This window comes from Panthera pardus, unplaced genomic scaffold (genome assembly GCF_024362965.1).
Source record: "Panthera pardus isolate Hobbes unplaced genomic scaffold, ASM2436296v1 HiC_scaffold_13, whole genome shotgun sequence".
Classification (NCBI taxonomy): domain Eukaryota; kingdom Metazoa; phylum Chordata; class Mammalia; order Carnivora; family Felidae; genus Panthera; species Panthera pardus.
In genome coordinates, this window is record NW_026526688.1 from 116803706 (window position 1) to 116831529 (window position 27824).

General features: G+C 36.8%; 1 protein-coding gene and 1 long non-coding RNA gene across 3 annotated transcripts in view; one reads left to right on the forward strand and one right to left on the reverse strand.

Moving 5' to 3' along the window:
• ARHGEF38 (Rho guanine nucleotide exchange factor 38) overlaps positions 1 to 27824 on the reverse strand; it is a 131055-nt gene that overhangs the window by 18440 nt on the left and 84791 nt on the right. The window contains exons 5-9 of one of the 2 annotated variants that reach the window (XM_019416437.2): positions 22951 to 22968; positions 12267 to 12466; positions 9467 to 9600; positions 3913 to 4017; positions 2032 to 2154 (exon numbers count right to left, since the gene is read on the reverse strand). In XM_019416437.2, coding sequence (XP_019271982.2) covers positions 2032 to 2154; positions 3913 to 4017; positions 9467 to 9600; positions 12267 to 12466; positions 22951 to 22968 — 580 coding nt within the window. The remainder of the gene's footprint in view (positions 1 to 2031; positions 2155 to 3912; positions 4018 to 9466; positions 9601 to 12266; positions 12467 to 22950; positions 22969 to 27824) is intronic. The other variant, XM_019416446.2, reaches the window with a different exon arrangement.
• On the forward strand, positions 7480 to 9996 carry LOC109247702 (uncharacterized). Its single transcript, XR_002071839.2, has 3 exons — positions 7480 to 7689; positions 9599 to 9667; positions 9904 to 9996. It is a non-coding gene; the product is annotated as an uncharacterized LOC109247702 (long non-coding RNA).

Here is a 27824-nt window from a genome sequence, read left to right on the forward strand (position 1 = left end):
GGATAAATTACTATATTTGTAACTTGATTGGATTCTACAGGTAATATAATTACAATATCACAACATAATTACTATATATATATCCTGTGGACCATAGACATAAACTGATTCACCCAGACGTAGGAATTATGGTTGGAACAAATAAGAATCAGAATTTCTTTTAATATTTTGTCCTATACAAAACATGTAGGCAAGTATTAGTTAAGGTTAGATAAAAACACGGCTCTGCCTTTAGATAGATTTTTGAGCTCTTATTAATATTTGGTTTTTTAAAAAGTTTAATATACTTTATTCATAAGTTAAAAAGTTACTTTTATATTGATGTCTCTCGATTATTTTAATTTAGCCGAATTTATCATCTTGTGGTCTCATGCAAGGTGGAGAAGAACACTGCCCTTCTTTTATCAAATTCTGGACATGCTTGCTGAGGGAGAAGCTGTACACCCTGCTCTGACAGCTCAATAAATACTCATCGACTTAATACATTGGAATTAAGCTAAAGAGCAAACCCTTAAGGACTTTTCTAAAATGTATTCTCTGTAATTAAGCCCAGAAATTTATAAAGAACTAGCTACACTTTTTCCACTTCACATGCATCGGAAAAACTTCTCTCTTGCTCTCATATTTATCTCGTCGATTGTCTTAATTCACATGTGATCCTGATTTTCCATTCCCCAGTGCCAGGAAAGAGAGATGCTTCTGAGTGATTTTTTCCTGGGGGGTGGGGCTGCATCATCTCCTAGGATTTGGAACTACTATGTGAGGGTATTCACTGGATGACTCGGGGGCATTACTGAGATCTAGAGCCTGCTACACCAGAAATGCTAAACATCCCCCAACACGAGGGCCTCAGTGAAGAACTGTGTGACCCCAAATGCCAATAATGCCAACATAAAATACCACTTTCAAGGACCTTCAAGATGATGCAGAAATCTATTATAGCTTCTATATAATACTTGAAATGCTACTATGCTATATTAATACCTATGGGACAAAAGATACTAAATTAAAATTTGTATTACTCAAACTAGTTTACCAGACAAATATTTTCTTGGCCTTAGCATGTTTTTATGATGCTCTAGCTATGTTTTATAATTCTTTATATTTTAGAGAACTCATAAAAAGCACATATTTTACTGCAGAACAGAAGTTGTATGACTCAAAGGTAAAATCCCTTTCTCAATAAGGCTTTACTTTACAATATATACTGTGTTAATAAAAGTCACATCTTCAGAGAATATCCTTGCTCCTCCTGAAAAGACTCTGGACTTTTCCAGAGACTCCTTTAAGAAAATCACAGCATTCTGGGATGTCTGGGCGACTCATTGGTTAAGCGTCGGGCTTTGGATTTCGCTTATCTCACCATATCTCACGGTTTATGAGTTCAAGCCCCATGTCGGGCTCTGCACTGACAGTGCAGAAACTGCTTGGGATTCCCTGTCTCCCTCCCTCTCTGCCCCTCCCCTGTTCACACTCCCTCTCTCTCTCTGCTCTCTCTCTCAAAATAAATAAATAAATAAATAGATAGATAAATAAATAAATAAAACATTAAAAAAAAAAAAGAAAATCACAGTGTTCCAACTTAATAAATTGATGACCTATCACATGCAGGCTTAAACTAAATGTTGACTTTAACATTTATTTATTTTTGAGAGACAGAGTGAGACAGCACTCTGCCCGACACAGGGCTTGAACCCACGAACTGTGGGATCATGACCTGAGCCAAAGTCGGTCACCCAACCGACTGAGCCACCCAGGCGCCCCTTAATGTTGACTTTAAAAGCGACACAGACACTGACTACTCTTAGAAATACAGTCTGGGACGCTCTTAAATTTTGATTATAGTAAAATCTTCACTAATCCACTTTAAAATAGTTAATAATAATAATAATACCCTCCTATTTAAATCTATTAATTTTGACATTAGTGTTTGCTTTAGTGCATGTTTTTTCTAACTCTAGCAAAACAAATAAAAAGCAACTTTTCTCTTAACCCTACTTTCTAGTTTATCTGTGAATATAAATAACTTACAAAGTCACCACAGGGTTGTGGGGCATTACTCGGGGTCTCTGAATGGCTCCTCTCCTCCTTATCTCTGTTGCAAGAGATGTCCTGGAGCTCCATTACACTCTGCAGCGCTAAGGGCATGGCATCCTGGAACCCAAGAACAAAGTCACAAAATGGGCAAAGTTCTGAAGTTCAGTACATTTAAATGTGCTGCAAGTGTGCACTTCATCATTATAACCCTGCATTACCACCGAGGGATAAATAGAAAAAAAAGGAAGGAAAAATTTCATGAATGCTCTGTACGATGAATGAGACTACTTGTAACAATCTATTTTCTTACTTTCCCTCTGTCACTTCCTCATACTGCTCTGTATGACACCTTCTTTCTTAAGGGGACTCCATCTTAAGTTCCCCCATTGGCCATTCTTCAGCATTCAGTTCTTACAGATCCCTTATTTTAGAAGTCACTTCTCTTTGATTTATGTCTTCAGCTTTCTTTAGAGAATGTAATGCTGTCTTTAAAAGAAGATGTTCATGTTTTGGTTGAATCAGCTAGTGGAAACAGAAGACTTTCCTGTAGATGTTCCCAAGATACATTTACTTCATGAAATGTATAAGAAGGACAGGTTCCCAGTGCTCTCTGGCTGTTATAATTAAGTTTTAGTTCTCTTTTCACATAAAGCAGAGCTTTAGGAAGAGATTAGCAAAACTGGTGGTAAAATCAGGCTTTGTGTCAGTTAATAAATGAGAAAAGATTGTGGCTTGTTGGTTACTTAACATAGAACCTGTCTCCAAATCATAATGCCTGTTAACATAATCCTCTGTTGGTATGATGATTTATCTACACATGCAAACATCTGCTTCCAAAAATAGATATCCAAGATAAAAACTGGGAAATGGGAAGGGGGTCATTTGTTAACTGAGTTACATGTATTTCTACTAGCTGTCTATGTCTCAAAGTCATGACCATTATCAAGATGTTGAGGACACTATGTCTTCTTTATGAGATCAATTCTTTCTCTACTGAATATAATTATATTGCACTTCAATGGGTTTGGTTAAGTCAGTGATTCTCAACAAGGGCAGGAAAACCTCCTGAGGGACTGGGAATGGGGGGGGGGGTATTTTTGTCTTCTACTATGGTTGTGTGGGAGCATTTGCATATTGTAGTTCTTAGTATTTTGTTAGAGTTTATTTTCTTTTACATAAACCTACCTACCTTGGGTTGAATTACTGGTGAATTTTATTCAGAACTGTAAAGGGGGCATTATGAAACACTGGTTATAAAATAAATAGAAGTGCTCAGTTCATCCAGAGTTGTGTGATCACATGTCCTTTCTTAAGTTGGCTTCTCAGAAGGTTACAGCTAAATTTGAGACCCAGTTTCTGTGGTTTTTATATGGCCTTTATGTTATGTACTTTTTGCTCTGTAACTTCTCTAATTTCATTTTATGCCCGCTCTTTGATTTACTTTTTTCTTTCAGTCCTACTTTTAAATTTGCAGATATGTGTTCTAGGTACTAGAAAGGGATGTGTTAGTATAATACAACAAATAAAGAAAATTTCTGCTAAATTCATTTTGCATTAATGAATTCATCTCAGTTGTAAGGAAAGCATGCTGATGGCCCAGCACCACGTGGTCAAGCATCATGTGAGCACATGTTCCACAACATGGCGACTTCGATTGGGAGAAGAAATGGGGCAGGTAAGGGAACAAAGAGCAAAATCTAAATGTTTCTACTGGCTTCCCTCACCTGCAGTTGGCAGCCTCCCAAATCTGATACAATGAATTTTATCATATAAATTCGATCATATAAACAAATGAACATTCACATTTACTCTTCGTAATAACCATGGACATTAAGATCTTCTTGTAGAAACTTCAAAAACAGTTGTCTCACCTACCTGTATGTGTTGAAGACAGAGGGAAATGTTCTTCACACAATGCCTCACCGTCTTTTCTAAAGATCTAAATAGCTTTTCTTCCCTATTAAAGGTATTGTCTTTTACCTAAAATAGAGATGAAATTATTTATTTCTATAACTCAAACAAATCTGGTGTTTTGAAAAAATAGCATGGACTGTATTAGCCTAGCACATGATAAAAAAAACCAAAAACTCCTTGTTGAGATGAAAACCGTTCATGTCATGCTGACCGTCTCAGCACGGCACTTGCTGTGTACCAGCACACAGCACGACTGATGTTCAATTAGTGGAGCAAAGTCACATGGTGAGGTTAATCTGCTCTCAGCTTTCACATAGCTTCTTCATCTATGCGATGGTAGCTGTAGGAGGTAAAACTTTTCTCTGCAGTTTTTAATGGTATATATTATGTATGTACTTAAATTATGCTACATTTGTGTGTTCGTAAAATAATTAATAGACAAGGCATTTGGAGTTACCTATAAATAAGGGTAGAACCTGAGAAGAAACGTGGGGGAAGGGAAGCAGGGGTGGGGGGATGAGGAGTGGGGGTAGTTAGGGTTAAAACCTTGTGAAACAAAGACCCTTGTCTATAGTCAGGGGCATTCACTTTCGAATGCCCCCTCTCTATAAAGAGAGCTTTCATACTATTCTTATTTTCTCATACTCTAACAAACTTTTGCCTGCTGCTCATTTTATTCTGCGTCCACCTCTTTATTCTTCGAAGCGGCAAGACAGGGAATCCAGATATTAAGGTAAAAAATCCCACAACAGTAGTAACCATAGCTGTTCTCTGTTCATAGATTTGTTGATTTAAGATGGTTGACCTTAGAACTGAATGTATAGAAAATGGTTTCATTTTTATTTTATTTTTAAACCCCTTAATATTATTTATCTAGAAAGCTTTTGATTAAATGGGCAGTTCTTTGTAATTCACACAACATTCAGTACCCCCTAGCCTAGGATCTCTGTGCTCTAACCCCATTTGATGTAAAGAACAATATGCCAGGGCAGATTATTTTAAATGCAATTTTCAAGGACCCATTGCCAGCTATTTCATTTTGTGTATCTTGGCTGGGATCCAGATGATTCAAAAATAAGAGATTCCAAGGATCACAGTATGAGAAATATTGCCCAGTTTTATGTTCCTATACCCAAGCCTTTTTCATGCTACTTTATTTTGCTGGAATATGCTGCTGTCCTTTTTTTGCCTTGCAGAATTCTGTTTAATTTTCTTAAGGACTCAACTGTCACCCCTTCTATGAATCCCCCCTTGAATTCCTATTCTTTCCACTGTAGAAAATTAATTGCTCCCCCATGTGCTCTCACAGCTCTAGTTAATTATTTAAGTGATTCTCTCCACTGATGAATTACAAGCATTTGAGATCAAGTATTTTTTCTTAATAATAATAATAATAATAATAATAGCTAACATTTATTAAACACCATAATCCAGACACTGTGCTGAAACCTGTCTTCCATTTTTCTCATTTTAGTTCTTATATAACTCAATGGCCTAGGTGCCACTATTAATCCCATTTTAGAGATAAAGAAATAGAGGCTTGAGAGGTGTGGCAGATATAGTTGATGTTCCCCCCTGTCGTCCTTTTGCTGATAGGATCTGCACCCTGGGTTAAGTGGGACATGTGGCTGCTCTTTCCAGACTCCCCTGCAGCTGGCTCTGCCCTTTGTAACTGGTTTGGGCAAATAGGATGTGAGCTAAGGGATGTGTTTCATTTCTGAATTTTGGCCTTGTAACATTGTCCTTGGGACTTGACTGAAGACACAGCAGTGACCCAGCTTCAACCAAGCCAATGAAGACAGTATGTTTAGGGGAAGGCACAGCACAAAACTGGGGATAACCGGGTTCCTAAAGACATTTGTGCAGCAGAGCTCACTCATCTGAATTCACATCTCAGGACTATGGTAAGAGACAGAAATAAATGACTATCTGGCTTAAGCTACTTTGTTTTGGAATCTTTTTGTGTTAGAAGTTTGGCCTTTACCCTAAATAATATAGGAAGTTAAAGAAATGTACTCATGTTAATAAGTAGAGCCAGGATTCAAACCCAAGGAGTCTGAATGCAGAATTTCTTTGTATTCCCAATCTCTAACATAGTGTCTGGTACATAGTTCAATACATGTGTGATGAATTGAATGGAATCTTCCTCTTGGGTAATAGTTTTATACCCTAACTCTACCAAATATTTCACTTGAGCTGCTGACAAGTGCAAAATTGACTGATTTGAGATTTATCTCTTCTGCAGTTCAGCCTATGCAGCTGATTTTCTGATTAACAGTGAAATGCTTCATTGCTGACAGGACATCTTCTCAAAAGATTAAGGGGAAAATCTAATTAATATCCCTTCAGGCCACTTTACCTACAATTCACTTTTAGTTCACAATTGGAAAATATCAGAAGCTGATGATAAATATGTTAAAGAATGTAACTGCTTCTACAAAAACCTGCCCAGAATTAAACCTACCTATTGTTCTTCAATATAATTGTCTTAAGCCAGAAGCAGCATCTTAAAGACTAAGGGAGAATTGTGTGCATGACATTTACACATGCCTGTGGAGGCTACAGTCTCTTCTCAAACTGAATTCCCAGTCCAATTTTATTATTTTTGTTTTTAGTTCAGATGTCTTGATTTTCCTTTCCCTGACCTATGACCACACACCACGATGTCCCAAACTTCTCACATTATAGTTTCACATTAAGAGAGGGGCCTGGAGTGATTGTCTGCATGCAATGGGCCCAGTGAGCCCCTAGGAGAACATGAAGAAAGTACTAGCCTGAATGGTACATGCCACGGACTCTGAAAATATCCCTGTTGGCTGTGAAATGGTAAAGTTGGTGCAGTCACACAGGAAAACAAAAACAAGGCTTGGAAGAAGTTGATTATATTGACAAGTCCTAGAAAGGAAGTCACTGCATGCCATACAGGGCCACAGGACAATCACTAGGTTTCAGTCAGGTGGCAGAAAGGAGCAAGGGGAAAGTCAAGGCCAGAGCCTTTATTGTGGTTTCTGTGGGAAACCCTATAGAAACAGCTGGGTAAGGATAAACAGTTCAGGACTGACCAGGTTAGAGAATTCCCATGGGCTTTGGGCAATAGGGATGGTCTCTAGTTGCCTGGTAGCTGGCCCTAGGATGATTTAAGGCAAAGGAATAATACAGGCTTACTGGGTGAGACATAGATAAGCAGGTGTTTGGAGCTATAGACTCAGGATTGGTTGGTTTGCATATGAAAGAAGTGATCCCAGCTGAGCCCTTTGCTATCCTTAAGAATGGATTAGCCCTGGGAGGAGCCTCTCTAGTGGCCAGCAGCTTTTCCAAGGCGTTAAAAACATCATAAAATATAGAAAATAAAAGACCTGATTAATACACCATGCATAAAGGAGTTTATATCTACAGGAGAAGTAAGTCTGTACATTAAAAGGTAAATAGTAAGACAAGGTAATTGTGAGAAATGAGATGATTCATTTCCCGAAATACCAAATAAAAGCTGTGCTGTCTAGTTAATAGGTTTACAACCTATTGGAAGTATGTGCGAACCTGTCCTTCCACAGTGGAGCCCCAAACCCTTAGATACTTCACTTCCTGGATCTTCTTCTCTCTCCATTTTGCAGGCTTATTTTTTGTGGGCTTTGCAATAAGCCTCTGCCAAAGAACTGCAGTATCCGCATCACCTCAAGGAATGTACATTTGTTCCAATCAGACTGCTTTTTGCCTTAAAAGGGCGTAGGCGATGTCCGGGTAAGGCTGTAACCTTTGTAGTACTCAGCCAATGAGGAATCAGGGGACGGATTTGCATGCTAGGAAATAAATTGCCTACCGTAACTGCCCGGAGTGTGCCTGTCCATCAGACACCCACTCTTGCAAGAACATTGATTAAAGCCTCGCTTCACTGTGCTCTGAGTCTCTGCGTCCCTCTTTGATTGGGTCAGTGGGCTTATTTCTCACAATAATGATATAAAATAATGATGATGATGATAATGATGATGATCATGATCATGACAGCTAATATATATTGAGTGCTTACCCACTGTGTTAGGTATTTTCTTCATGAGCATCACCTCATTTAATCCTTACAACCACTCCATGAGTTAGGTCCTACTATAATCTTTATGAATGCTTTGAATTTAAGTTATGTGCCCAAAGGCAAATATTTATTAAGCGGAAGAGGTGAGGTTCAAAGCCAGATCTGGATGACTTTGCTCTTAATTTCTGCCCTGCGCTGACTCCTGCAAATATTTATGGTGCCCAGATTGGAAACACTCAGTAAGCTTTTTAGGCATTCAGAAGAAGAAGAGGGTCTTAGGGTCAGAACGCTGCAGACTTAACAGAAAAAGGAAAGACTCTGGCAGCTAGCAAGTGAAGTAGATAGGACAGGCCATCTAAAACCAATGCTGAGCCATCATATGGTTGGTTGCCTCTAGTTCACACTAAGAACCTTAGAGATGTTAACATAATAAGGGTTGAAATCAGGCAAATGAGAAGGAATAAAAGTGCTATATGGTATTTTAAGAACTGCCCTGCCTACTTTTGGTTAGAACGCCACTGAATTATTATCTCCAGGCTGTGAACTTTCCATCTTGTGATTCTCAAAGTGTGTTCCATTGGTCACTTATTTCGAGGTCATTTAGCTTCAAAACACCTGGAGTTTTTGTAAAACATACAGACTCCTAGGTTGTGCCTTCAACCAGGTGGAACCCTGGTAGCTCCTTGGGTAATTGTTATGTATGTTAAAGTCTGAGAGTCTTGGCTAGTCCATCCATTATTTGTTAGAAGTCAAGATGAAAGTGGTTCAAACCAGGCCAAGCAGCTGACACAGAACAATTATCCAGTAATTTAATGTGCATAGGAGTGGGGAGAGAGGAAGAGGATAAGTGTAGGGAAAAAAAATCATGTAAGGTGTGCACCTACACCCTTTTAAAAAATATATATATATAAGTGAAATAAAGATAAGATGAAAGGAGGACTTTGCCTTGGGCGAGACTGCACTGGTTGATGATGAGTGTCAGCACTTCTGGGACATCCTTGTTGAGCCCTGTCCTCACGCCCTTATCTCTCCTTTCCTTCTTGAGTGGAAGGAAGCACCACAGCTAAAATAGCATCAAAACCACCCCCACTCGACTTCCTCCAAAAGAAGAAGTGGGGCGCCTGGGTGGCTCAGTCAGTTGAGTGTCCGACTTCAGCTCAGGTCATGATCTCACGGTATGTAAGTTCGAGCCCTACATTGGGCTCTGTGCTGACAACTCAGAGCCTGGAGCCTACTTTGGATTCTGTGTCTCCCTCTCTCTCTGCCCTTCCCCACTCATGCTCTGTCTTTCTCTGCCTCTCAAAAATAAAGAAACTTAATTTAAAAAAAAAAGAGTTTTAAAAGAAGGAGAAAGAAAGGAACAGCATCAGACAATTAGTTTGATTCTCAGTGTTCTAGAAACAACTCTGATAACAACCAAACAAAACCTTACACAAATATCAGCACTCATGCTCCCCAGGAGAATGTATGTGACCCCAAAAGAAAAGTTACCTGAGATTCTCCTCTGGTCAGAATCTTTAGATGATTTGTCACTCTTTTTGATTTCTTACTAATTGAATGAATATTTAGTTTAGACAGTTTGTCTTTAAGTGATTCATCCTCATCATTCTTCTTGTATTTTAGAACTGAAATGGAAGAATGCAATCACAGATCTGAACACATGCACCATAGAAAGAGTGTGTTTCATCCAAAGTACGTAAGATCAATATTTAAGATAGAAATCTCGATGATTTTTGACCCTCTGATGCAGATGCAGTATGTTCCAGTGCTACTGCCCAGTCATAACCCCAGCTGCCCAACCTGCTGACCAGACACTCAGCTGTCCAAGGGCTTGAGCACCTCAAAGCTCAAGGTGCATTTACCTCCCACATTAAAGAAATCCCTGAAAAGCTTTCTCTCTCCTCAAATAATACATTTATTATCTTCAGTCTCTAGGATGAAGCATCATGACCTAGGTAAGAAAACTGGATCCAACACAAGGAGACCTCAGACCCCAGAGTGGCTCTCCACTAGCTGAGAGATTTGGGGTAAGTTGAGTCACCTCTCTGAGCTTTACTTTTTTATCTTTGAAATCATTTCCATCTCTCATATTGTTCAAAATGTTAAATATTTCTTTTTGTTTTCTAAATGTTTATTGTTGAGAGAGAAAAAAAAATCTTGGGTGGGGGAGGGGCAGAGAGAGGGGCAAACAGAGGATCCAAAGCGCGCCCTGTGCTGACAGCAGAGAGCATAATGTGGGGCTGGAGATCCTGACCTGACCGGAAGTCAGATGCTTAACTGACTGAGCCACCCAGGTACCCCAAGATGTTAAATATTTCTAACATTCAGTTTTGGTAAGGGTGTGGAGAGATGGGCAATCTTAATACACTGTTGGTGAGGGTTAAACCAATGCAGTTTTGTGGAGAACAATTTGGCAGAATCTGCTAAAAGTATCGTCTATGATCAGAAAGTCATGCAGAGAATCTGTTTTCCATAGTCAAGCATACAAAGTTTTGTTTACTACAGCATTTTTTCCTAATAGCACTATGTTGGAAACAATCAAAAGGTTTATTCATAAAGGAATAGTTTTATAAATTATGACACACTCAGAAATAGAATACCAGAGAACCAGTAAAAAGAAGGCCAATATTAATTAGAAACGTGTCCATGATATCTACGTTTATGATCAAAAGGTTCATGATAATTAAATTTAAAAACAAATCCCAGCAAACTGTAGTGCCATGCATGTTGCAGGAAAGAAGGAGAAGAAGGAGAAAGAAGAAAGAAAATAGAAGAAAAAAAAAAAAAAACACATAGAGGAGCATCTGATTAGTTTAGTCGGTTAAGCGTCCGACTTCAGCTCAGGCCATGATCTCACAGTTCATGAGTTCAAGCCCTGCATCAGCCTCTGTGCTGACAGCTCAGAGCCAGGAGCCCCTTCAGATTCTGTGCCTCCCTCTCTCTCTCTGCCCTTCCTCCACTCATGCTAGGTCTCTGTTTCTCAAAAATAAACAAACATTAAAAAAACTTTTTCTAAGGAAAATTAAATAAATTAAAATGTATTGTTCCCCTGAAAAAAAATAATTTATTCTTCTTTCTGAATTGCTTACTTTTATTATTAATCTTTTCTGTATTAAAATGTTTTTATTAATGATTTAATATCAGTAATTGTATATTCTAGATAGTAACCCTTTGCCTATGGACTGTCTTTTAATTTTCTTTATGGTGTCTCTTCCTCTACAACTTCCACTTTTTTATTCTGGGACCTTCTTTATAATTTTAATTTATTAATATACATACATATTTTTTGAACAAAAATTAGAAAATAAAAACAATAAAAATAAATGAAGTTGTTGGAGCAGTTAGCTCCAAAATCCTACCATTGCTTTAATGTTGAATTGAGCTTTATTTTAATTTTTTTTTAATGTCTATTTATTTTTGAGACAGAGGGAGACAGAGTGCGAGCAGGGGAGGGGCAGAGAGAGAGGGAGACATAGAATATGAAACAGGCTCCAGGCTCGGGGCTCGAACCCATGAACCATGAGATCATGACCTGAGCCAAAGTTAGACACTTAACCGACTGAGCCACCCAGGCACTCCTTGAATTGAGCTTTAATGTTAGAAGCACAAAGCCATTTGTGAACTTATGGACACAAATTACACTACGAGAGGACCTACAATCTATCCCAATGCATTACTATATCCAGGATGATAGAAACCATATAACTGTGCCTCCTGTTCTGAAATCTACATTCCACTTCAGACACAAATTTTACATCTTAGCTAACAAATGCTTAGCAATAATTTGTTAATTTGAGAAAGAAATACTTGTTCACTTCAGTGAAACAATTATTGCTACAAAATCTCCATTCCTAATGTGCCAGAACCAGATGAGCTCTATGTAGCAGCAGCTGGACCTGTTTCACCATCCGTTTCACCAAGCTCTAGATTCCCACGGCTCCAGCTACTTGGCCATGCCATCTCTCCTTGCCACACATACAGCCAGTGACAGGAGGACGACGCGCTATGGTTTCTTCAGGCCACAGTATGTCACCAGGCGTGCGGTGGGCAACAGAGGTTGAGTATAGGGCTGCTTAATTTTTAAAAGTTTGTCGTGTGTGTGTGTGTGTGTGTGTGTGTGCCTCATGATCTCCTGAACCCAGACAAAATCACACTCTCCTCCCTGGCCTCTAACTCTAGATATCAGATGACCATGATCACCACAACTGCTGTAACTACTCAGATATTCTGATTCTCAGAAGCAGAACACTCCAGTCACAGAAAGCACTCAATTCATCATGTCTCCTCTTACCTAAATCTTTCCGTCTTTTAAGTTCATTGATGTTCACATTAATGTCTTTCACTGCAGTGAAGGCATCCCCGAGTGCCCTGAAGTCTGGGTGAGAGGGAGGGGTGGAGCCCTGGAGTTCACAGAGCAGTAGTGGGTATTTCATTACACGCTGGATTGGTTTGATCATCAAAGAGCCCATGTCCAGTAAGTTTGGCTTGCCTCTATAATAGAGATAAATAATATCAGTTTCACAGACATTTGTCTTATTAACTCCTTTTCACTTTTGTGATTTTTATGATTAATCCTGAAACTGTTTTTCTCCTTTATTTTTCCTCCATTTGGCTGCATACAATTTTATTTTTAAATGTTTATTTATTTTTTGAGAGAGAGAGAGAGAGGGAATGAGCAGGGGAGAGGCAGAGAGGATCCAAAGCAGGCTCTGCACTGATAGCAGAGAGCCCGATGTGGGGCTTAAACTCATGAACTGTGAGATCATGACCTGAGCTGAAGTTGGATGCTTAACCAACTAAGCCACCCAGGTGCCCTGTACACAACTTCTAAAAATAAAGCAAGAGCAATGGATGACAGAAAGAAGCCAGACTGAAACATCCTACTACTAAAAACCTAGAAGAAAACACATGAGTATATCTGTCCACCAAAAAGGACTCAAAGCAGGATTTCCATCCATGTTCCACTTACCTTTTTTTTTTTAATGACAAGATTCATAATAATAGTGGGAAACAATTCAGAATTCCTTTTTTGGAAAGACAACCAAGAAAAATACATCTTCCTGGAGATATTTTTGTGATTATTAGCAAGGAAAATAAATTCATTATTTAAAACCTGACTTGTCAAGAATAGACGAAAGAAATCATTGTCTTCTCTCTTCTACCAAATTGAATAGTTGAATTTATAATGTTTCAGAGGTTCTACCACAGTTCCCAGAAGACATTTCTAATAAATGCAACAGTTCTCTGAATATTATTAATGCCACCACTGTCACTAATCATTGCTATCACATGACTTTGCATGATTTTCCACAGGGAATTCTTAACCAACAGATCTTCAAATGGCTACATACAAGTGAGCACACATGACTGACTCTCTCTTTCGGAGTTCTGACATGAGAATAGAGTCATTCCAATTGGCCAAGCAGTTCACAGAAAGCAAAAAAGCTGAAAGCTTGGTCATGTCATTGCCCAACCCACTGTCATGCATTTTTTAGCAAGAAGTCAGGTTTCTAAAAGCATTTTTATGTCAAAAGGCAAATAAAGAGGCACTGTAAATAGACATGGACAGAAATTGTGCTTTGTTTTTGGTAGGTAAGAATATATATAAGAATATAGACAGCTTTCCAATCTTAATAGGTGAATTTTTTATTCTTTAATTATTATTTCTAAATATTAATAGGGACAGACAACACACCATATCACTGGAATAGTGAAATGGATCTAAAAAACTTTGGATAAAATTAGAAAAGTTTATCATTAGAAAAGGCCTGAAAACACCTTAGAGATCATCTAACTAAACTCTTCATTTGAAAAATGAGAAACTCGGGAACTTTGATTATCATGTGTATGTGCACACATACACACACCAGTCACTCTCTGACACATCTCCCCATTTTCATTTTTATTGTAGCACTTATCAACTATCTGCAATCATTTTGTTTCCCTATTTATCAGTTTATGCTCAATTTCTCTGTCATCACTCTATCTCCAGCCTGACATACATATTTTCTCAATGAATATTTGTAGATTGAAATGATAGATTTCAGATTTTCTGTAATGTGCTTTTATTTTACATTGAATTTTTTCCAAAAAAATTGCACAGTGGTCATGAATACTAGACCAAGGAGCTTTATCACATGCTGAGAAAATGATGATACTATAATAAAGACAAATACAGAAGCAGACCAAGTGGCAACCTTTTTTTTTTTTTTCTTTTGAGGAAATTCAAAGTAAATGGTTTGCAAGGGAGTAAAGAGCTGCTTTAGTGCAATTTATCTTGCACTTTCTACCCATTTACACAAAATCCATTAAGGACGGGAGGAAGGGATGTAAGGAGACAGGATGGTAAGGAGGGAATGAGGGAGAAAGGGAAAGAGAGATGTTGTTGGTTTCCAAGAGGACGGGGTGAAGTGGATGGGAAAAAAAATGTAAATCTATTATGAATACTGAGAAAAGTAACTAGGGGTGCCTGGGTGGCTTGGTCAGTTGAGCGTATGACTTGATTTCGGCCCACATCATGATCCCAGGGTCATGGAATCGAGCCTTGTGTCGGGCTCTGCACTGAGCATGGAACCTACTTGAGATTCTCTCCCTCTGTCCCTCTGCCCCTCTCCTCTGCTTATGTGCTCTCTTTCTCTCTCTCTCTAAAATAAAAAAAATAAAATAAAAAAGCAACTAAAAATATATTTTCTAACTGATGGTATATCAAAAGCAAAACATCTGAATATGAAATACAGCATTTATATGTATCTTAACAGAGATTCTTCAACAATACAACAGTTTAGACACTTAAGTAGAAATAATTCCCTTAAATAAGAACAAGTCAGGAATATGGAAGGTATTAACTTGATGAGAAGAAATCATTTTATCTGTGTGAATATGATCAGAATTTCTTCTGAGGTTTTCCTTTGACTATCACCAAATATTAGTTTATTTAATCCTCTAAAAATCACTGAAAATGCCATCAAAATATGAATATAATCATATTCAATGATTCAATGAACTCAAGCAAAGAAAACCCAATTTTAATAAGATAGCTTATTAGTCTGGTCTATTGTTATGTACATATTTAACATTTTTAATTACAGGGGGAAAAAAACCCAGATGTATGGCCTTTAGGCCATACTTGTAACTCTGAGCTTAAGATCTTTAAAAAAAACCAACCTCAGCCCTTTAGAGTGTCCACACCTTATCATGACTTCTTTTTCCATTACTTTCTGATATCAAAGTTCTATTCTCTCTCGTTTATGTTTCAAGGGGCAATAATAACAATTATTAATTATTACTCTTTCTCTTAAAAGTGTCACAATGCAATTATTTAAAAAGGCTTTCTCAAAAATGAGAAATCTCCCAGACACTTTTGTCTTCAGGCACGTACTTTGGACAGTTGCCCAAGTGATGAGCAATGATGTTCTGATATCTGCATCACACAGACAAGCAATATGGTAGAAAAGATAGAGGATGTCTTTTAAGATAATGACACTCCAGGCATTCACCCCACCTAATCCTTTCCAGTAAGATTAAGTTCTGATAACTATGAGAGGCAAATGAGTCCTATGTGTGATATAACTCAGCTCAGCCAAACACCCAATTATCACATGCATCCCCAACAGAAAGTAACCAAATGCATAACAATTTCCCATACACACTGGGCTAAAAACCAAGGTAGTCATTCATTTGTAATTCTGTTTCTTCTTCTTCTGTCTTATCATGAATACTTTGGCAAGCATTTAGTACATAAGGAGCTACGCTAATCTCATTGTGAATTATTAGGACTTTACAAAGTCCAGTAAACACAGCTGGCTTTGTTTTAGCGGCATCCAGTTTGGCTGTAAAGAGCTTCAAAACAAACACAAGAAAACAGTGGCACAATGAAAATAAAAATGATGTTTAAACATTGTAAAAACGGTGGTGGCAGATAAAAAAATCAGATATATGAGACTGAGGTACACCAATATATCTTAATTAGAGGGAGAAAACAAGAGGAAGGGAAAATAATCATTTAACTATCGATCATATTACTTTGAATTTCCTCTGTTTTATGATCACAAGTATCCTAAATTTAATATTTATTTTACAGTAGCCACAAACCATGTGTACTATTATTGAATTTATTTTCATTCACTCTCCTTTTAAAACACCTTAAGTCAATTTTAGAAAAAAGCTGTACATTGCTATACAAATAATAACGAAATAGCATTTGACATAAATAAAAAATTGTTGTAAAAATAAATACGCACAATTAAGTATTAGAAGATGTGAAGAAGGGGTGCCTGGGTGGCTCATTGGTTGAGCATCTGACTTTGGCTCAGGTCATGATCTCACAGCTCAGAGCTTGGAACCTGCTTCAGATTCTGTGTCTCCCTCTCTGTCTCTGGCCCTCCCCCACTTGCAGTCTGCCGTCTCTCTCTCTCTCAAAAATAAATAAACATTAAAAAAATTTTTCTTAAAAGAAGATGTAAAGAAAATGAATTAATGGTAATTGATTCATTACCAGAGAGTTTCAAACCAGAGAGAGCCAGTAATATGGAGAGGCAATAAGTTAATCATTCCTCCAAAGATTCATTAATTAGACTCCCTGAGAACCTGTGGAAGTGGAGAGAGGGAGAGGTGGGGCTTAGAATAAGAAGGACTAGTTGCAAACCTGTTTAAGAAACAGGCTAGGGGTGTCTGGGTGGCTCAGTTGGTTAAGCATCCGACTTCAGCTCAGGTCATGATCTCACAGTTCATGAGTTTGAGCCCCAAATGGGGCTCTCAGCACAGAGCCCACTTTGGATCCTCTATTTCCCTCTCTCTCTGCCCCTCCCCTGCTCACGCCCTCGCTCTCACTCTCTCAAAAATAAACATTAAAAAAAGAAACAGCCTAATTTTTAGGGTGCTATACAAATAAGTCAGATCATTTGAAGAACTAAGAAAGAGCTCTTGGAAATTAAAAGGATAATAGCTGAAATAAAATCTCACAAGTGTTGGAGAAAATGTTCAGGAACTTTCCAGAAAGAAGAACAAAAAATACAAAGGGATAGAAAAGAGAAGAAAAAAATTAAAAAAAAAAAAAAGAGAAGACTGGTTTAAAAGATCCAATATTGAAATAATTAGAGTCCCAGAAACCAAGAACAGAGCAAATATGGGGAAGAAATCATCAGTAAAATAATTCAAGAACAGGACATGAGTTAGCATGTTGAAAGAACTTGGTGAGGATCCAGCACAATGGATGAGATGGATTCACACTTGGGAATTCATGAAACTTGAGACTATTGGAGACAAAAAGAAGACCCTCCAATCCTTTAGAGAAACATACAAGCAAATGGGTACGAACATACAATTAAGAATCAGAAGAAGCTTCAGATTTTAGTAGCGACACTGAAAGCTAGAAAATGATGAAGAATTACCCTTAAATTCTGAAGATGAAGGATTTTCGATTTAGAATCCTATACTTGATCAAATTATAAATCATGTGTAAGGGTAAAATAAAGATTTTGGGAGATATAAAATTTCCTAAAATTTTACTTTCTTGGCAAACATAGAAAACTATTGAAGGAGGTACTAAAAATAGGAAAGAGGCAAAGATTCTCCAGGATGCCAGGAGGGGAGTTCCTTAAAAATGGCTGTGCCCAGTCACCCAGTCCAGACTCAATAAGTCAGAAGGGCTCTGGGAGAGGCTTTTTTAGGGAGATGAAGTTGATAGCATGCATAATATATCTGGCTGTCTTAAGAGATGACTGGCTGTGAGTGTGTGGCATTAATGATCACAACAAGGAAAACAAAAAAATTTTTTTTTAAAAAATAGAGACAATTTTTTGTTTTCCCAGGAAAACAAGTAATCAGTTTCTTCCAAGGTTTAGCTTTGAAAAGAAATTTACTCAGATATACTCACATACAAGAAATCAAATACTGATGATGGCTCTAATCCAAATGACAATGTAACTGCATAGGAAGAATGAAGAGATGTGGAGGGTGTGTGTGTGTGTGTGTGTGTGTGTGTGTGTGTGTGTAGTAGAGATGGTATAGGAAGAGAGATAAATTCTTGTCTTCTACAGGGGAAGACAAAACATAACACTTAAAAAAGAAAAACCAGGGACACCTGGGTGTCTCAGTTGGTTAAGCAACCAACTCTTGATCTCTGCTCAGGTCGTGATCTCATGGTTTGTGGGATGGAGTCCCTCCTCATTGGGCTCTGTGCTATCAGCACAGAGCCTGCTTGGGAGTCTCTCTCTCCACCCCTCTCTGCTAGCATGTGCACACACACATACACTCTCTCTCTCCAAATAAATAAATACACTTAAAAAAAAAGGGAAAACCAAACATGTTTTTAGATTGATGAAGATAAGTACCAAAATATTAACTAAAAGATGTGAAAATACTTATGTCCTTAAGAAGCAGGTAAGTGAAGAGAGGACTATTTTTCTTAAATCCTGTAGAACTATTTGGCTTTTCCAACCATGGCACATATAATTTTAACAAAAGGACAAACATTTTAAAAAATGAAACATGCAAGAATATCCAAGAAAATTCTGAAAAGGAAGAGTACTGGGCTGGGATTGCAGTTGACCCCTGGAACACCACAAATTTGAACTGTGAGTGTTCACTTATACATGAATTTTTTAAATATACAGTACAGTACTGAGTATATTTTCTCTCCCTTATGATTTTCTTAATTATATTTTCTTTCCTCTAGCTTACTTTATTATAAGAACACAGTATATAATACATGTAATGGACAAAATATGTGTTAATTGACTATGTTCCCAGTAAGGTTTCTGGCCAAAGGTAAGCTACTAGCAGTTAAGTTCTGGGAGAGTCAAAAGTTATGTATGGATTTTCAATTGCATGGGGTTAGCACCCCAATCTCTATGCTGTTTAAGGGCCAACTTTAGTTATATCTTATATTAAAATATAAAGCTGCAAAACTGAAAGCATTTGGTATAGGTACATATATGGATGAAAGAATAGCACAAAATGGAAAATCAAGAAATAAATACAAGTATGTATGAAAATTAAGTACATGGTAAATATGACATTCCTACTCTGTGGAAAAAAAAATAAATTATTCAATATCAGGTGTTGTGATAATTTCTAGCTATGTAGAAAAAAATGACGAAATTAATGGATTCTTTATACCGAAACAATTTCCATATAGATCAAAGGTCTAAATGTTAAAAATGAAACTTATAAGAATTTGAAGGAAACAGGGGATTACACTTTAAAACAATCTTGGAGTTTTTAAGCACAAGACAAAATCTGAAAGCCATGGTAGAAAAAAGTGATAAATCTATTTTAAAATTTAGCTCTGCAATACTATACAGATAAAAATGAAAACAGAAGCTGCCATAAACCATGTTAAAAGTCAGATGATAAGCTAGAAGAATTATTTATAGCACATCAAACAGAAAAAGTGTTAATACACTTGCTAATTAAAGAGCCACTATCAATTTATTAGGAAAAGATGAACATCTCAATAAAAGTAATCAATAAAAAGATAATTTATTAGATGAGTACAAATAATTAACCATACATGAAAAATTCTCAAGATTATTACTAATTGAAATTAAAACAGTATAATACTATTTGGAGCCTCCTACATTGCCACAAGTTATAAAGATAACACATATTAATTGTTTCTAGTGCTCGCTAATAGGAGATAAATGGACAATTCATACACAGGTAGTGGGAATATAAATTATTTCAGCTTTTCTTAAATTTGGCAGTAAGTATGAAAAGCCCTTTGATCTAGCAATTCCGCTTTAGAAACTCATTCTAAGAAAATCAAATTATTGTACAAATATCATGTATAAGAATGAACACATAACATCAATCTTTATAAGACAGATAGACATAATTCAAGTATCTATAAGGGTTTGGTAAACTAAACTGTGGTGTATACATCAGATAAAATATTATACAGTCATAAAGCAATGTGGATTTATATTTACTGACATAGAAAGGTGTCCATGATACACTGATGAATGAGGTAGTAAGTTGACATACAGGAAATATATAGCGGTCCTATGTTAGTCAGTGTGTGTGTGTGTGTGTGTGTAGAAAAAATCTCAGTGAAGTAAGGGACTCCTGAAATGCTACAAGAGTTAACTCTCTGGAATGTGACTACCAATTGTCTCTACTATCTTCATGTTGATTTTCTACGTTTTCCAGGGTTTATTTAATAATTAAAAAAAATGTAAAACCTAAGAAAGATGAAAATAATTTACAACATTTTGAGATTGATAGAAATCCTGAATCCAAAGGTAAGAATACATGGTCAGACAGAGGATGCATATAAAAAAGTGGAAAAACATAAAGATAAAACATTGCATTTCTGGAGATTGTTAAATTTAGAATAGTTATGTTTTTCTTGCTTTAGAACAGGGGACTTGGATCAAATGCTTTGGAGGCATTTTTTTGGTGCAGGATTCTATGATTCTTGTCACTTTAATACTGTCTTTGATGTTTGCATAAGATTATAATTCAAAATAAACATGTTAGAAGTTATAAACATCTTTTTCTGTATTTTTAAATATGTCAATTGTAAAAAAAGAACCCAGACACAATTTTCCATTTCCATAGGTAAGGAATTTTTCTGAAGCATCTAAAAACCTACATTTCCTAAATGCACTCTTGGCTGCAATATTCTTGGCCTTAGCTGCTAAGGAGCCAAACAATTACAAAGCACTTGACATTGCCTTTTACCCTTTTATGTAGCAGCATGTGTGCCTCATGACCAGAGTGAGAGAAACAGGAAGGAAAATAACTCATGGCGAATGTGCCTTTGATGTTCATCCAGCCACATGCTGGGATTGCTCGTCCTCTTTTCCAGTTCTTGATGTATAGAATAGGCTAGGGGGGGGCATACAAAGCCTGCTAACTCCCACGCAGCAGGACTGTCCTAAAAGCTAGAGCGATTTTTAAGCAAGTATTTCAATACAATGTACTGTTTGTTGTGAGTATTCTGTATGTGGGAGCCTGTGCATGCGAACTGTATTAAAAGAATCTCTCACTCTCCTCTGAATCTTTCTCTCCCTCTTCTCTCTCTCTCTCTCTCTCTCTCTCTCTCTCTCTCTCTTCTCTCTCTTTTTGGTCTTTATAACCACAGGAGAAAAACTTTAGGAAAAGAAACCTGAGCAGAATTTGTAGCATAGGAAGTTCTTGTGTAATTCACATAGTTCTTCTATGTGAATCTCTAGTCCTAGGCACAATGCCGGAGCAAAAGGCTTTTTAAGGAGACAGCAATTTTCCCACCCCTCCAAATGCATCAACTATCATTGAAGAGAAGCCAGGAGGATCCCAGTGTGTGAAAGGACAAGGGCCCCCTTCCATCATGCACCTTTTCATGAGATGATCTCAGAATTAGGAACTCATTGAACAACACTACTCACATCTGTTTGCATGCTATATATATATATATATATATATATATATATATATCCCCCTTTTGAAAGAAAAGACTTATAAAGTGAGAGAAAACTGGGTGCCTGTTTGGTATGTCAAAAACTAACATCTCAACTTGGCCAAGACACGAGCACGAGGCCTTAGTTTAAGGTTCCCTGTCCGATGCCTGGTTCTTCCACCTCACTTCTGAAATTCTGTCTTTCCTCATGGTCACTCTGCACCAAAGCATAAATGACAGGTATTTATAGCTTAAGTTAATATAATTTTTATTTTATAGATTTTTGTATTTCCTGATGTACAGTTTCATAAGTTTGGAACACACACACACACACACACACACATGTACACAAGTACACACACAGACTAGGAACTCAGGCCTTTAGATAATTAACTAACCATGCTAAAGCAAACATGCTTTTTTTAAAAATTTTTTTTAACGTTTATTTATTTTTGAGACAGAGAGAGACAGAGCATGAATGGGGAGAAGGTCAGAGAGAGAGGGAGACACAGAATCAGAAGCAGGCTCCAGGTTCCGAGCTGTCAGCCCAGAGCCCGACGCGGGGCTTGAACTCACGGACCACCAGATCACGACCTGAGCCGAAGTCGGACGCTTAACCGACTGACTCACCCAGGCGCCCCGCAAACATGCTTTTTTAGGGGCCCCTGGGTGGCTCAGTCAGTTAAGCATCCAACTTCAGCTCAGGTCATGATCTCTCTGTTCGAGCCCAGCATCAGACTCTGTGCTGACAGCTAGGAGCCTGGAGCTTTCATTGGATTCTGTTTCCCTCTCTCTGCTCCCCCCACTAACCCGCCCCCACCCCCACCCCCCGCACTGCCTGCTCACACTCTGTCTCTCTTCCTCAAAAATAAAATAAATATTTAAAAAATGAAAGTAAATGTACTTTTTAAAAGTACTGGTAAATCTGTGTTTGTATTTAAGCCAATATCATCCTTCAGTATTAGACTAGACATGTTTTCCTTCTATAAAAATTGACATCTTCCAAAGTGTTGTGTATATGTTTTGTTATTTTGATAAGATAACTTCTATATTGTCCCAGTGACAAACTATTTCATCTTAATATTTTATGTATATTAAATATATTTTATATGTGTGTTTGATTTTTTCTCTGTAAATCATATAAGAGTCCAAATTGGAAGAAACCCAATATTTACTAAAATGCATGAAGATCTTTTCTTTTGTACATTAATCTATAGAAACTTCAAAAACATTATGGTATTAATCTGAGGTTTTTTGTTTTTTTTTTTTTAAAGACTAATGTTGTTCTTAGGAAGGTATGTTTTGGACACAATAAGTTCCTAAACATACATGCGATGAGCAATTCCTAAAGAGTTCCTGGAACCAGCAAAGTTGTAATTTATTAAATATTATACCCCAGGATTCTTTTAATACATTTTGTAAAATATATGAGATAATTTAATATGTAGGATTACCTCAGGCAAATTGGAAATAATGTATCAGAAGCAATAAACATAATTGTAAAAAACAAAAATTCTAATTTTTGGAAATACTCAATAGCATTTTCCCCATGAGCTTTACATTTGGTTTCTATTATTAAAATGAATGTACTTACTCTTGCATGTATATTTTCCTATAAGAGAGAAGGAGAAAAGTAAATTAATGTAAATCTACATACTTAAGGCAATATGCAAGCATTATAAAACCCTTAAATTTTTATTACATAAAATAAAGTGATGTTATTTTCATGAATGTTTTAGAGAATTAGTCTCATTATTTTATAATCACATCCCTTAAATTTTACCTGTATCTTGTCTACACCAACTTTGTTTCACACTCTATATAAGATTAAAAACTATTGATTCAGATTGTAATTAGTAAATTTTGATCATGTGAAATGGATTTAAACATCAATTTTTTTTTACATTATGAAAAGAGAGAATAGAATTAGTTAAACATAGTGACAGGAGAAATTGAGATTATAACACTACAAAGTAAACTGTAATTGACTTGTAGAAAGCTACCCTCAAGTGCTGCATAATATTTCTGTATACAGTGTTATCCAGGTTATAAACTATTCACCTATTCAATATGACAATTCACTAATTATCAAAATTCACAAAAACTTTCACTAGCCATTGCTAGTTTTGTGGCTTACATCTAGCTCAGGAAAAATGGAAGTCCTTCAAGGCAATGTGATCTGCCTCTCCTTCCACTTCCTCTCTACCTCATTTCCTGTTGTTCCCAAACTTCCCCCAAACTATGGCAACAGCCCAGGACTCTTTTTATAGTCTTTATAGTCTTAAGACAAGCTTCTGCCTCCAGGTCTGGGCACTTGCTGTTCTTCTGCCTGGTTGCTCTTGCCTCAGGTATCTCCTTCAGGTCTTTGCTCAAATGTTTCTTCCTAGTGAAACCTTCCTAGTGAAACCTTCCTAAAGTTCCTTTAAAACAAACTTTTAAAAATTGTGCCATGCATCCTACTCTACTTTTTACCCTCTTTTTCTGCTTTATTTCTCTTCATAACACTGTCACTTTCTAATATACCATACAGTTATTTCATTTGTTGTCTATCTCTCTGCTCCCCATCTGAATGAGGGCAAGAATGTGTGCTTGTTCTGTTCTCTGCTGTAGCCCCAGTACCTGAAAAAGTGACTGGCATCAGGTAGGAGTACAAGACATATTTGTCAAATTAATTAATTAACAAGAAAAGAAGTGGGGATCATTCAAGTTAAATTTCAGGCAGAAAGGAGATAGAAATTTTCCTCCAAAAGCTTCATATAGCTATAAAGAAATAAAGCAGTAAACTGTGTTCATAACCTGATCACCTCGACCTCTGGTTTCCAGTCTTTTGGAATACAGTGAATATTTTCAATATGAAAAATTTTTGTGACCTCATCTCATAACAATAGATAGTCTTTTCATATTCTGATTGAGAAGAAAATCTATGGTAAATACCTATGTTGAATTTCATAGATTTAATGGATTTAAAAGGTTTGAAAAAATTAATCCCAGTACTCTACATATGTGGAAAACAATGGTATACATATATGTAAAACAGTTTGTCCTTCACTCTTCACACATCTTCTATGAATGGATTCCTAGACATCTTGAAATAACTGGGTTCTGCTGAATCTAAGATTTCCTTGTTGTAATCAAGCAGAGAATCATAAGTTTTTTTTTTTTAAATCAGCAACTGTTATCATTTTAGGCAATTATTAAATGCTATTTGAAGAATGCTTCTACTTGAATGAAAGAAATTGCACTATTACCCACCCCCCATGCAGCATTTCCTTCCATTTATTTAAATTCACATTTTAATCTCAATTTCTGTCCCCTTCTAATGAGGAATTTCATTTTCTCAGTATGCTCTATGGATCATAGATCAGAAAATTTGGGGGAAAAGTTGAATAAAAATATAAATGCATTTTTCTACGGGGCAAACAACTGAACAACATGATAATTTTGGAACCAAACAGAGAATTTGAAGTTGAAAGAAAAGATTGTTCTTTTAACTCCTAAAGAAGACATAGAAATTTTTTTCTCTATTTCATTTATTTCAACCAAATAAAACAAATATTATAACATAAATTAAACACTGTATTTAATGTCAGTATAACATTTTATAAAAAGGAACCTGAGAGATTTTCTAACAGGGAAAACCTGTAATAATAGTACTACTTTATAATGTCTCCTTTTTATTTGCTCCTCATTTTAAAAATTCTTCCTTTTAGGCTAAATCTTTCCAGAAGTTCACCCCAGCCAAAGACAATTCAGGAAGGAGGAAGTTAAATTGTGTCCACTTACCCTTTTACGGGATAAAAGTAATTTAATACAACCCTCACCACACCTCTTACACTCACGGCCTCATTATAAGTTGACTTAAAATTAACAGAAGTTTTTATGTGGCTGTTTGTTAATTATAATAGTCTTTGTTCAAACATGGTGCCATACAACAAGGAATTGAAAAACATTTCAAAAATGATTAAAAATATTTTTCGTGTTTACTTTATTATTTATTTTTAGAGAGAGAGAGAGAGAGAGAGAGAGAGAGAGAAAACAAACAGGGAAGGGGCAGAGAGAGAGGGAAAGAGAGAATCCCAAACAGTCTCCGCACTGTCATCTCAGAGCCTGACACGAGGCTCGAACTTGCAAACTGTGAGATCATGACCTGAGCTGAAATCAAAAGTCAGATGCTTAACCGACTGAGCCAACCAGGCACCCCTCAAAAATGATCTTAATTTTTATTTGGAACGTTTTTTAGAATATCATTAAGCAGTATAAAATATGGTGAACAAATTAAACTCTATTCCTTTAGATTCTGCATTGCACAAGCTTTTAGCTTCCTCTCTGAATGGAGAAACTGTAGTAGTATTACAAACAGCCAAAGCACCCACATGACTAGAAGTTAGTTTTCCTCCCAAGGATGGTGGCTTTGGTTAGGAAGAAGAAAAATATATACAAATTTATAACAACTAGACATAAAGCTAGGAATGTGTCTTCCAACTACCAAAAAACTTGGAAAAGCCCCTTCATTCTTTATCTATTACAAAATAAACAGATCTCTAGTGCCTCTGAAAGGTAGCAGGGATTTGGTGGTATTTATAGCTAGAAAAACAGAATAAGGAGGTAGCAGACAGGCTATTCTAATTATAGTTACACTTGCATTTATAGCTATTCTATTTTTCATTTTCTGCATACAGATCAGAAGCCTTAAATAACCCCAAAGAGGCTAAGTAACCAGAGCTTTAGCAAATGACTTCCATAAATTTAGAGACTGTATTAATAGCATTTCATGCAATCTTAGGGGTCACTAATGAGATTCTGTAAATATTCCTTGTTGAATAAATAAAAATTTGCAGATTTCCAATTTTTAAGTTAGAGATGTAGATGTGATACTGCACTCCCAGAAAGTTTTAGCCTTTTCTTTCTTAAGGTCCCCAAACCCTGAAATTACTGCTTAGATGGTGTCTATAGTTATGAAGAAAGTCGTATGCTTCAGGGAAAGCAGCTAGTAAGTACTGATTTCTCCTTCTGAAGTGGTTCTTAACCTGAGTATGTATCCACAATCACCTGAGGGTGCTAGTTAATCCATAGCTTCTTGGATTGGACCCCCAGCAGTCCTATTTATGTATGTATGTGTGTATGTATGTATGTATGTATGTATGTATGTCTGGAGCAGAGCCTAAGAATGTGCAGTTTTAATACACATCCCTGTGGATCTGACACAGGGGAAATCATACACCAGGAAATGCTGTCCTAATGTTTCAAAGGGATTCAAAATTATTTTCTAGATACAAATATTATTTTCTCTTTTGAAAGATAATGGGCTTCAAAGAATAGCCAAGGGTTATGAGCTCAAGTCTGTTACAGAACCAGGAAATCTCTCTACCCTCCTTTTGGAAATTAGTCTTTAACCTTACCGTGACAGCTTCTGGTGTGTTATTTAAATTAACTTTGGTATTGTTATTAAACTTTCCAGATGGTTTTGTTTATCTACCCAAGTAGAAAGTGTGATCCTAGGAGGCAAGAACTATGCATATATATGTGGGTTTTTTTCAACATTATCTAGTACTTTTATAAATATTTATTAGGCCCTCAATAAACATATTTTAATTTTAGTTCAAATGCAACCTAAGTTGCTTAAAATCTGCTTTAACTTCTGAGACCTGAAGCCACCTCTCTCATGGATATTGCTTCAATATCCCCTTGCACGGTAGAAATGAAGGCCACACCTAATATTCATTAGAAATTGGCAACTGTGCACTTGGGCTCCGTTATTTAGCCACAAGGAGAAGGCAGAGCCCCAGTAATAGCTTTGACTGATTACTTGGCAAGGGAAACCAAGCCCTTGGGGTGTTCCAGACTCTCTTTGGCCTATAAACCTGTTTAAAAACCTGTTTCTCAGAATTTAAAGCTTAGCTCAATTGAAGCCAGTATTATAGTAATGTCAATAATTCTGCTCTCAGCTTTTGGGCAGACCAGTACAATTCATCATCAACTTTATTTTCATGGAAAGGCAACTTTTGGGAAAATAGCTCTAACTTAAGCTATTTTATTTTGATTTTTCTTTCCCTTCAGAAATAGTAGTGTCAATATTACTTTGCTTGGATTTTTGTGCTTTCTAAGCCTTAGCACCTTCCAGTGCCTGAAATTACTCCCTAGAATCAGAGTAGTGCTGAATACACAAGATTTGGGACATCCACCAGGGCAATAACTCAAGGCTTTCAGAAAAAGATCAAGTAAGTCATTGGGTCTGAAAGTCATTTTCAGTAATTGATACTTCATGATGTTTCAAAATTACCTCTGCCTTTTAGCTGCTTTTAGGGGGTATGATACTGAACTACACTGCCTAATGGAGTATTCTGGCAGGGTCCATTTCTTTCTCTTAGGAGTCAAAAGCCTTAATGATAAATAAACTAGTGTTCACCGCACTCTGAACAGACAGCCCCACTTCTAGTCAGCTGTTAGGAGCACATGCCAAAGTAAATT